A 12200-nucleotide genomic window follows, 5' to 3' on the forward strand; every position below is an offset into this window, starting at 1 on the left:
TCACACTCTCCAGCTATCTCCAAACTCTTCAACACTCCTGGCTCTGCTGCCATCTGGCTTCATCCACTCATTCTGCTTTTGACTGTCAAAGTTTCCACACAGTCCCCCCACCTTCCTTCTGTATATACGTGGTAGAATGATCTCTGTAGGAACACAATCAGCCATGCAGTGTGAATTAGAGCCGTGAGTAAATCACTTCTTGAGAAATTAGCTCTTGTACATGAGATTAGAATGATGAAATGCATATTCAATGATTTTTTTTTTTTAATGCTACAAGTTTAGGACTACTGGTGGATTGGATTGGACTTGGGGAGAATTGCTACCTGCAGAGCTGTGCCCATCGAACTCCACAGAGAGGCCAAAGTCTGTCCTCAGGTAGATGCGAGAGAAACGCTCATAGATGTTTAGGCCGGGACTCGGTGAGACAGGAGGATTAGTTCTTCTCCCATCCACCTGGTAGGAGACAGAAATTGGTATTTCGTTAATGCGCTTGATGATATTTAAGAATTATTCTTAGTTTTTTGGAAAAAGCCTCCAACATATAACTTTAACAGCGCATATGTGCAATATGCACACATGATATGCAAGCTATGAAACTATATCTCAATTTGAAGTGTGCTTAATTAGATGTATAAATATGTAAATATTTTTATGCATTTATTTATGTACACATATTTTGAATAGACACTTTACAGATTGCAGATAACAACATGTACTAATATCTTTCGTTGCTATTGCAGTGCTGGTATTTGATTTAAAGGGTAGGTGATTAATTCCTTAGAAATTTCAAACTCCTCTATTGCAGAAAATAATAATGTCATAATGTTCAATTATATTGAAAACATGATTTTCATACTAGTAAATCTTTGCTGCGAATCGGTTTGAATTTCTATGAACAAATGATTCTAATTTTGAAATCTATGAACCATTCAGAAAATAACTTCTTAGGTATGTCTTGAATTTTTACAAGATTGTGTACCAATGTTTTCTCAATATACAAGATAATAATCTATGTACAAAGCTTCATTTTAAATGACAATTACATCATAAAGTCTGATAATATTGCAGCGTGTTACTTCCTCTTTCTCTCTTATTCTCTCTCACACACACAGAAACGTGAAAAGTACCAGTAGGGAAATAACATAATGTATGACGCAGTATTATTTTGTTCATAACACATCATTTGCCTCCCTGCTGTCATTACACCTCACAGAGAAAATGTGATGCGCTGTAATTTCCCTCAGTGCTCTCACAAATGCTTGTGGGCGGCCAGAAATATGATATTATCACATGAACAAAATATTGTGTCGATTGAAAAAGGTGCTGCAGGTAAATGAGATGGAGGAAGAGTTAGATTAAAATACCCCTGGTACTTACAGCGAGCCCCCGTTTCTCCTTCAGCTCTACGGTGTGATTATACACTCTGATCTTGAGCTCCTTCAATTTGTAGCTATACTCGTCGCTGTCATCATCATGACTATCATCATCGTGGATATCATCGCCATCATCATCTTCTTCTTCTTCCTCGTTATAATAGCCAGCCCAATGCTGGGCTATTGGAGTGTTGCCGGTCGTTCTCGGTTCGACGCGCTCTGTGGCTACGTCTTGGTTTCGCCGTATCCAACAAAAAGGAGAGTCCAGAAGCGGGCTTAAGAGAATAAAATGCCACTAATTTATTACAAAATACAACAACTTAAAACATTCAATAAACCCGATCATCTGGGTGCAGCGATCCCGCCAGAGCGGTCAAAACCTATGTGCCCTTCCGGGTCAACACCTGTTCACCCCCTGATTGGCCGTGCCTTATGTACCCCACATGGCCACAGTGCCACCCAGTGCACAAAATAGGAACCGCACCCCATCAGTTGCATTTGGCCCCTACACACCGGCCCCTAATTGGCATGGTACCACACATGGCAATTCTCAACATTTCATAAAATACAACAAATATTGAATCATCACAACAATAACTAGACCTCATACACCAGACACAGTTTGGAAATTGGTCTCTCCTCTGGCTGACATCGTTCCAGTGTCCAGCTCATCATTCCCATCCCTAACAGGAAGCACTGACAGCGTGGTGCGACCTCTGCCGGCCCCTGTATGTCCATAAGTCGTATGAAAGACTGAGGTGGGTTCTGGTGATTCCAGTCCATCTTCTAAAACAGTGGTCTGTCGCTCTATGTGCAACACAGTCGGATGATATTGATTACAGATCTCACATTGCAATCTTGCTTCACAATTACGGCTGACATGGCCTCGATGAAGGCATCCAAAACACACTCCCCCTTTCCTCAATATGAACACTTTGTCCGTGTGTCTCTTCTCCTTAAACTGCTGACAGTTTTCCAGTGCGTGTTCCATAGAGCAGCAAACACAGCTTTCGTTCTCCTTGATTGGGCGTGACGGCTTAACTTCGTTGTGAGAGCCCATAGCGGTCACTGTGCTGGCGACCACATGCCCCTTCTCTCTATGGCTGGGTTGTGACTTTGGCTGGTTTAATGTTGTATTAGAGCTGTATTCTTGCAGATCTCCAAAAAAGGGATCTGAACGGATCCTCACATGACGCTCCATGAATCCCACCAGATCATTAAATCTAGCTCTGTGGCCAGTAGACTCCATGATGTCATGAGCCCTGCTCTGCCAGCGTTCTTTCATCCTATACGGGAGCTTTGCAAGGATTGCCCTCATATTCACAGGCATGTCCAGTTCCTGCACATATTCCAGCTCCTCCATGATGTTACAGCAGCCACGCAGAAATAGTGCATAGCTCTGAAGCGCCCTGGTGTCGTCTGCTCTTATAGTCTGCCATGACAAAGCCTTGCTGATGTATGCAGTAGCTGTTTTGTAAGGATTTCCAAATTGATCTTGCAGTAGAGCCTTGGCCACCACGTAGCCACGATCTGGGTCCATATGTTGACAGCTCCGCACCAGTTCGAGAGGCGGGCCTCTGGTGAATTGCTCCAAATAGTACAAACAGTCTGCTGCGGTTGCTTTACTTTCCACTCCTTGCTCAAATGTTTTTATAAAGGTCCTGTAATGCAAGGGATCACCGTCAAAGATTGGAATGTCTCTTGGTGGGAGCGTCATTGATCGCTGCTGGTTCATTAAAGCTGCTATAATCTCAGTTTGTCTTTTCATGATCGTTAGAAGGTCTCCAGGTGTCTGCATAGCGGTGAGTGACTGACGCGTTTCATTTTGTGTAAACCGATCATTTGTTTCCATCCTGTTTCTATTGCATTGCAATCGGTGGTGCTGTTGCCTTGTGTTTGATGCGTTCCGTTGCTTTGGTCTCACATCTACTGGCTTGATTTCCAGTTTGTCATCATTTTGAGGTATGAACTCTTGAGCAGAGGGGTGCAACATCTGTTCATAGTTTGTTCCACCTTTGTTGCATATATCCTTTGTATTTGAGTACGCTTGTGACTGACACTTTTCTTCAGCATCATAAATTTCCAACCTTGCTTCAGATGCCGCCAGTTCAGCCTCCAAATCAAGCATCTCCTTTCTTCTTCTCAATTTTGCTTCCTCTTCTTCAATAACATGTCGCTCCTTCAATATTTTAACTCGAGCCAAAACTGCAGCTCTATCCGCTGCTGCCTGTAATCTAGCAGATGAAGCACTAGACGTGTAGCTCCTTTGACTGCTTCTGCTACTTATATTCGACATGCTATCTTCAGGAGAGAGTTCATCATTGGTAAGTTGTTCATTTCCAGTATTTGTGTCTACGTCCAAAGCGCACGCCTCCATGGTTCGTATCGCAAAGCCAGATTCAGCTCAGGTGAGCGCAACGGAAAGTAGGTCAATGAGTCACGTGATCCAGCGCAACGCTTCGATGCGTAAAAACGCGCTCAATGTTCACCAATGGGTTGGATTTAACGTGCGCACACAATTAGGCCTTTGATGGTGGAGCGCTACACGTACCTCCGTTGGGCGCCTTTACTGTAAATCCGAGCGATGGTCTTCAGCGCTCCGGTCCAGCTCCGTAATCCACAGCGCTCCGCGGAACAGCTGACTGCTGTCCGAGCTATCTTCGCGGGCCACTTCTCCACGCCACAGCTCACACGGTCATCCCTGGCTGTCTCCCAAAAACAGGTCTCCTGAGGTTCCAAACTTAGTCCAATCGGGCAGGTTTTGACAGTATAATAGCCAGCCCAATGCTGGGCTATTGGAGTGTTGCCGGTCGTTCTCGGTTCGACGCGCTCTGTGGCTACGTCTTGGTTTCGCCGTATCCAACAAAAAGGAGAGTCCAGAAGCGGGCTTAAGAGAATAAAATGCCACTAATTTATTACAAAATACAACAACTTAAAACATTCAATAAACCCGATCATCTGGGTGCAGCGATCCCGCCAGAGCGGTCAAAACCTATGTGCCCTTCCGGGTCAACACCTGTTCACCCCCTGATTGGCCGTGCCTTATGTACCCCACATGGCCACAGTGCCACCCAGTGCACAAAATAGGAACCGCACCCCATCAGTTGCATTTGGCCCCTACACTCGTCATCTCTGACTCTGCGGCTGTGGTCTTCTTCATGGCTGCTGTCTCCATGGTGACTATCACTGTTATATTGTAGAGTGTGTGCATTGATCCCCTCAATGTAGATCTCTGGAAAGATGTTTGGCAGGTTTCTGGTCTGGACCAGCACATACGAGTGTTCTCCTTCAAAGTCATACTTCATTTTATCAAACGTTCTGTACTCAACATCTCCCCTGACGATGCACTCATTGAAACCTGTTGATCAACAAGTGGAGAGCAATTCATGTGTTACAGAGGAATATATTTTTAGATTCACTACAGAGTTCAATATTGACATTTATTGCACCTGTAGATTGGCAATAATAGTTGCCCACTTCATTTGGAAGACAGACAGCATTTCCAACACACGCTTCTTCATCATCACAGTTCATCCTCCCCTCGTCACGGTGTTTCTCGCATTCACATTTGTGGATGCAGTGATCGGTGTGCCACACGTCATTGAACTGACAACAAAGGGAGAGTCATGTCCACATCCATCTTTTTTATTTTGGCAAAAGGTGCTTGGGCTCACTGAAAATAGTTCTGTTTATCTGAAAATCAAAGCTGTCTATCTGAACCATCACTCACCTGATGTGTGGCACCGTTCCTATCCACACATCCACACTGTTGGATTGGAACACAATCCCGCTCTTTCTTCACAAAGCCCTCATCGCATACACATCCCTCCTCGCAACCATCACTGTCATTGCAGCGTGCTGGCCCGTTCAAGTGTGTGCAGGTGGGACTGCAGGCAGGTATACAAGTGGTGTAATGACTGTTCTGGGGGCAAGAGGCCGCTAGAGACAGATAAAGGTCATTGCATAGTTTAAATGGAAAAAAAAACAACCAATATGTGTGGACACACATTCCCATTCCCATTCACATTAACTGGAAACTGTGTCTAATATTTTAACTAATTGTGCATAATGGAATGAATGTTTATTATTCTTTGAGCATCTGAGCTTGACGGTTTCCAAACATGTGACACATAAAGCATAAGCAAAAACCTAGGTGAAGTGGAACAGGAAAAAACAACTAAACTATGACTCACTTGGTACAGGTATAACTGATGTTGTAGAATGTGGCTTGGCTGTAGTTGTAGACATAGCTCTGCTCCCTGTGGTAGAATGTGGGGTGATGGTCAATGGAGGCTGTGGTCGGTTTTCAGTTGAAGGCTTTGTTCCAGCTGTTGTTGTTGGTTGTATTGTACCAGATGTTTGTGGCTCACTTTCAGTTGGAGGTTGTGGTCTGGTGGTAGATAAAGGTTGTGGTCTAGCTGTCGTCGAATGCTGTGTGTGAGCTGTGTTTGGAAGTTGTGTTCTACCTGAAGTTGAACTTTGAGTATGGGCTGTGCTTGGAAATTCTGGTCTAGCTGTACTTGAAGATTGTGTGTGAGCTGTGCTTGAAGAGTGTGGCCCACCTGTTAATGGTGGTTCTAATCCAGTTGTAGTTGAAAATAGTGTGTGAGCTGTGCTTGAAAGTTCTGGTCTACCTGAAGTTGAACTTTGAGTATGGGCTGTGCTTGGAAATTCTGGTCTAGCTGTAGTTGAAGATTGTGTGTGAGCTGTGCTTGAACGTTCTGGTCTACCTGAAGTTGAACTTTGAGTATGGGCTGTATTTGGAGGTTCTGGTTCATCTATAGTTGAAGATTGCGTGGAGGCCGTGCTTGAAGAGTGTGGCCCACCTGTTATTGGTGGTTCTAATCCAGTTGTAGTTGAAAATAGTGTGTGAGCTGTGCTTGGAAATTCTGGTCTAGCTGTAGTTGAAGATTGTGTGTGAGCTGTATTTGGAAGTTGTGTTCTACCTGAAGTTGAACTTTGAGTATGGGCTGTGCTTGGAAGTTCTGGTCTAACTGTACTTGAAAATTGTATGTTAGCTGTGCTTGAAGAGTGTGGCCCACCTGTTAATGGTGGTTCTGATCCAGTTGCGGTTGAAAATAGCGTGTGAGCTGTGTTTGGAAGTTGTGTTCTACCTGAAGTTGAACTTTGAGTATGGGCTGTGCTTGGAAGTTCTGGTCTAGCTGTACTTGAAGATTGCATGTGGGCTGTGCTTGAAGAGTGTGGCCCACCTGTTAATGGTGGTTCTGATCCAGTTGTAGTTGAAAATAGTGTGTGAGCTGTGCTTGACTGTTCTGGTCTACCTGAAGTTGAACTTTGAGTATGGGCTGTGCTTGGAAATTCTGGTCTAGCTGTAGTTGAAAATTGTGTGTAGGCCGTGCTTGAAGAGTGTGGCCCACCTGTTAATGGTGGTTCTGATCCAGTTGTAGTTGAAAATAGTGTGTGAGCTGTGCTTGGAAATTCTGATCTAGCTGTAGTTAAAGATTGTGTGTGAGCTGTGTTTGGAAGTTGTGGTCTACCTGAAGATGAACTTTGAGTATGGGCTGTGCTTGGAAGTTCTGGTCTAACTGTACTTGAAAATTGTATGTTAGATGTGCTTGAAGAGTGTGGCCCACCTGTTAATGGTGGTTGTGGTTGAGCAGTGCTTGGAAGTTCAGGTCTAGCTGTATTTGAAGTTTGAGTATGGGCTGTGCTCGGAGGTTCTGGTCTAGCTATAGTTGAAATCTGGGTGTCAGAGTCAGTTGGAGGTTGTGGTCTGGTGGTAGGTAAAGGTTGGGGTCTTGCTGTAGTCGAAGGTTGTGTGTGAACTGTGGTTGGAGATTGTGGTCCAGCTGTCGGTGGAAGTGATGGCTCCTTTGTAGATGTAGCTGGCTGTTCTGGTCTTTCTGTTTGAGGTCTTTCTGTCATGTTTGTTTCAGGTTGCGGTGATGTTCCAACTCCTGTTGAAAGCACTGTTGTTGGTGACTGGGTACGCGTTGTTGTTTGGGTTCCAGTCATGGTTGTTCTTAATGGTCTTGATGTCATTGATGTGTCTGCCCTTGATGTTGGAGCATCAGTGTCGGATGTTTCTGCGGTTAAAGTTCTTGCAGATGTAATAGGGACTTGTGTGCCACATTCAGTTCTGGCTGTCGTTCTTGCAGTCGTTGTTGGTCGTGTTTCTGAAGGAACTGTTGTTTGTGGTTGTGTTACATTCGTGCCATTTCCTGGAATAAGCTCTGGGTCTTGAGTTGGGAATTGTGTGATAAGTGTAGATGCAGGAATTGTTGGTTTAGCCAGGTCTGTAACAAGAATTCACAATGAAGCGCTTTGCATAAATTGTTGTGAAACTTAAATGTACACGAAATAACTCCTCATGTCCCAGTTTGGGGAGAAAAAAGTAAATATCCAATATTGCTTACCTTTGCAATGCCCATGATAAAGTGATACATCATCTATGGCGACATCGGACTGATCATTGGAGCCTCTTCGCCCCTCGAAAATAATCTGAAATTGAGTGTCCAGGTTAATACAAAATATACTTGCTACAACATACAAAGTCAGTTTTAATCTCACTCATTTATAATTATACTAGTACACTATTGCTTCAACTTTTGAACAGACAGTTTAAGAGAATAAACATATTTGATTGGGAACTCACCTGGAAAGCCCTATGTCTAGCTCTAAAAATATACTTACTATTATTTTTAAAGTGTGATTTACTGTTAAGATCCACAATTACTACCTCAGTGCCTTGGTGGGTGGTATCTTACCTGGAATGCTCCAGTTGCTGTCAAGTCCACCTGAGCCAGGTGCCACATATTTCCTTTATTGTTCCTCTTCCACCACACAGCGTTGGCCTTTCTGTTCTGGAGCAAGTAGACATGGAGGCCCATTTTATCTGCTGAACCATACATGTGGTACCAGAACTGCAGACACTGAGGCCCGGAGTCAGGACACTCTGAGCTGATGAGACGAGCTGTGTCACCATGTGTCGCGCTGTTGGCCTCGATGTAAAGATAGTGACCATCTAGAGACAGAAATGCCACCATCAAACTTTTAAAGTACATTTTGAGCCATACAGTTGTACATTATCTTTCACATAGAGAAACAGTCTATTACCGCCAGTGTGATCAGCAGATGGACCAGTCATCAGGGTAGGGGTTGAACTTCTTTGCCATGTCCTATCAGAAGCGTCTGTGAGCATCTGATTCCATTTACACAGGTTACTGTCAAAGCTGCAGTCGATATCACAAACTATAATGGAGACATTAGTCAATCAAATCAACTATGTATTTTGGCCCTTTGCATCATAATAAAACACAGAAATCTACAAATGCAGTCATTATTAGGAATTAGTATTGTGATGGATAAGTTAATATGTAGCCACACGTCATCTTTCTGATGCAGAAACAAATGTACCATAAAATGCAGCCACTGTGGACTAACCTGAATGTGATGGGATGACTTTTGCAAAAGTGGAAGGAAGCGCAGTTCCACTAACCAACCCAGGATATCTATCTATAGGAAGTAAATATTATACAGTGTAAACACTGACATTGTTATATGGTCATAATTATATCTTTTCTCACATGTAAAAAAATATATTTTCAGATTGTCACCTGAGCATGAGCCAAAATGGATGGAAATGTCATCTATCGCCACATCGGACTGAGCATTAGAGCCTCGGATACCCTCCACTATAATCTGAAATCAAAGGAGTCACTGTGTAAAATGTCATCAGTATGTGCAAGAAACACATGGTGGCAGGATATGTCCTTACTTGGAATGGACCTGGTACTCTGATGTCAATATATCCTGGATGCCATTGTGGTCCTTGGTTGTCTTTCATGGCCCAGACCTTGGTAGCTTTTTTTGACTTGAGCAAGTACATATTTAGAGCCATGGCTGTAGCTGACCCATACATATGGTACCAGAAGTACAGGCAGAGTGGACCATTGTAGTGGCACATTGAGCTCAACAGTCGAGCTGAATCTCCATGGGTTACACTGTCACCCTCAATATAAATGTAGAAACCAGCTATAAGATAAATAGAAATATGTCAAATAAATATGAAAATAGCACAACAAATAGGAAAAATTATTTAAAAATGCTGCAACATAACAGATACCTAGACTTTGAGCTTACCTCCAGTGGTGTGGTCTTTGGTTGGACCAGTTAAATTGGATGGGGTGGATCCTGAATTTTTTGTCCAATCAAAACTATCCTGTATGAGTTGTTCCCACCCACACAGATTTTTCTCAAAGTTGCAATTTAAGGGGCATACTATGAAAAAGCAAATAAACACAGTAGAAACAATTATATTACAATATGAAAATATTATTAGTTATTTCATCAAGTTAAGACGATTATTGGGTTGCATTCATATCTTAAATCTGTAAATAGAAAATAGCTTTTGAAGGCAGGCATGGCGAGATGCAATTTTTGGTTTGGAAAGAAATAATTATAATAAATGTGAAAATGTGATTATTTTTCAACCTAGTAATAAATAAACCCTTAGAACCCTTAGTGGTCTTATAAGTCTGATCTGGTGTTGGAGAGGGTGGAGTTGTTGGAGGAGCTGATGTGGTTGAGAGGTCAGCTGAAACGGGCACAAAAACAAAACGAAACAGTAAAAAAACCCCAAAACAAATCAAAAGAAAATAAGCAAACAAACAAACAAAAATCAAAAGAAAGTAAATGAGCTCTCAGGCATTGACCTTTGGGCCCCCAACAACACATTTTGTGTCAAATGTCACTCACCGCATGCTGTGTTTGTCTGCCAGTGGGGAAGCTCCAGTCCTGCAACCTGGCATGCAGCTACGTAGGACTTCAGCGACTCGCACAGCGTTTGTTGGTCACCGCTTGTGGCACAGTAGTCGTACACGCAACTACTGATGTATATGCTTGGGTGAACGAGTTCATGGCAGGGATTGAAGACGTCTCTGAGTAGCACGTTGCACTCCCTGTAGGCGGCATTCTCCTCGTCGTAATCGCAGAGTTTAGGGTCATTGGGATAGATGATACAGCTGGAGGAGAAAAATCAGACAGTAAATATCTAAATATAGTTCAAAATAAGTTTCAGTAGTTCTTTAGTTGTACTTAATGATTCAGTAGCAACTGGCTCTAAAGTAAAAGAAGAACTGTCACGGCAGATGTAATTATCAAAGTGATGCTACTGTGGCTAAATTCAACGTATTGTTGTACGGCACGTTTTTCTTTTTGGAGATCATTACATGTATTAAAAAGTTGGAACATTCAGGTAATGTTTACTGAAAGATTCACAGCCATCCTCTCTAAGCAGGAGGACTCACTCATGATCACTTTGCAGCCTCCAGCTATCACCGAACTCAAAGGACCCGGTAGCATTTTGGCCTTCTGGTGTTACAAAGTCATCATCCTGATGCTCCGAGAAGGTGCCGCACAGTCCACACAGCTCGTACTTGAACCGCTCGTCGACCTGGAGGAAGAGTCTGTTCTGCCCATCGATCATCATTCTGAGGCCAAAGGTTGTCTCCAAGATGATATAATTACTGTTGGTGTACACTGATACAACGCCGTACGGACCGTTCTTGGAATAGGGAAGATGAATACCAACATCGTCCACCTATAGAGAGGACAATGCATCAATTACATCAAGACTATACATTTTTATATATGCATAATTTCACTAGGATAGATATAGCAAGAAATTAAATCATTTTTTTATGAGATTATGAAAGTATTCTAATTCTGAAATTACCTACCAAATAGCTGATTAAAGCAAATTTGAGTGAGCCAGTTTTTGGTTTGTGTATCTGTGCGGAACTTCTTCCAGTGACCTGACACACAGTAATTACTGACCCTGATTAACATGGGTGCGCGGCTAATAATTTTCCATTATCATTAATGAATTACAGCAGATAATACAGCGCAGTGACACTCCACATCCAGCCGGCTGGCCACTTTCAGGTCAAGAGACATAACCGATGAACACACATTTCTTTTTACAGCCTTTACCGCATTCACTTGTTGTGAAAGATTTCTGTCATCCATCATAAAGAGCAGAGCATTGGAAATGTCATGCTTACATAGGCCTCCCTGCTCTGATTGATGGTGAGCTGTAGATCCCCAACCGCAAGAGTCACAGCTTCTAACTTGGATCGGGTGAAGTTCTGAAGGGGAGGATGCATGTTGTGTCCGATGACGGTGAATTGGACCAAGCTCTCGTCCCCGCACGTGGTTGTCAGTGTGTAGCTGCACCCCCCTTGGAAATTGTAAGCCTTCCCATCATACGTGACATAGTGCGGATCACCGTAAACGCTGCATGTGGTCACGTTGAGTGGGAAGCAACCTTTGACCCCATCCTTGACTTTGCAGATCTCATTCTCTGGACATTGCATTGAGCTGCACTTCACAGCATCATCACCCATGCACTGGCACTTCCACATGCACTCTTCTTCTATCCAATTTTCTCCTTTCTGCAGACAAAATGGAGATGTGGAAATAAGCTCTTCCACTGGGGAAGCGAGTAAGTGAATATAAAATAGCTCCGTGTTCTTCACCATTTACCTCGTAATGCTTTCCACCATGCCAGCACCCACAATCCCCTGCAGGGACACACTTCCCCCCGCTGAGTTTGAAACCAGAGTTGCACTCGCATCTTTCCACACAGCTTCCGCAGGAGCCTGCTGTATCCAGGCTGGTGCACACTTCTGGACAGCCATCGGCGCATTGGTTATAATAGCTGTTCTCGCCACACTGAAGGGCTGAGAAGGAAGGAATCAGCAGAGCACACAATCTTAACTGTCACATTAATAAATATATATGTGCGACTCATTATCTTATTTTAATAACGGGAAGTAAAGGAGCAAAAAACAGGAAGCATCAAAG

The 12200-nt window shown here is 43.3% G+C and overlaps 1 protein-coding gene across 1 annotated transcript in view; it reads right to left on the reverse strand.

The window, feature by feature from the left end:
• wu:fb63a08 (zonadhesin) overlaps positions 1-12200 on the reverse strand; it is a 115643-nt gene continuing 103443 nt past the window's right edge. The window contains exons 6-21 of the mRNA XM_068748896.1: positions 11880-12076; positions 11399-11788; positions 10643-10935; positions 10092-10357; positions 9477-9614; positions 9112-9368; positions 8951-9035; positions 8451-8585; positions 8102-8358; positions 7751-7835; positions 5104-5312; positions 4823-4979; positions 4495-4731; positions 1378-1553; positions 324-453; positions 1-143 (exon numbers count right to left, since the gene is read on the reverse strand). Coding sequence (XP_068604997.1) covers positions 1-143; positions 324-453; positions 1378-1553; positions 4495-4731; positions 4823-4979; positions 5104-5312; positions 7751-7835; positions 8102-8358; positions 8451-8585; positions 8951-9035; positions 9112-9368; positions 9477-9614; positions 10092-10357; positions 10643-10935; positions 11399-11788; positions 11880-12076 — 3155 coding nt within the window. The remainder of the gene's footprint in view (positions 144-323; positions 454-1377; positions 1554-4494; positions 4732-4822; positions 4980-5103; positions 5313-7750; positions 7836-8101; positions 8359-8450; positions 8586-8950; positions 9036-9111; positions 9369-9476; positions 9615-10091; positions 10358-10642; positions 10936-11398; positions 11789-11879; positions 12077-12200) is intronic.

Source organism: Brachionichthys hirsutus, chromosome 15, assembly GCF_040956055.1.
Source record: "Brachionichthys hirsutus isolate HB-005 chromosome 15, CSIRO-AGI_Bhir_v1, whole genome shotgun sequence".
NCBI classification, from domain to species: domain Eukaryota; kingdom Metazoa; phylum Chordata; class Actinopteri; order Lophiiformes; family Brachionichthyidae; genus Brachionichthys; species Brachionichthys hirsutus.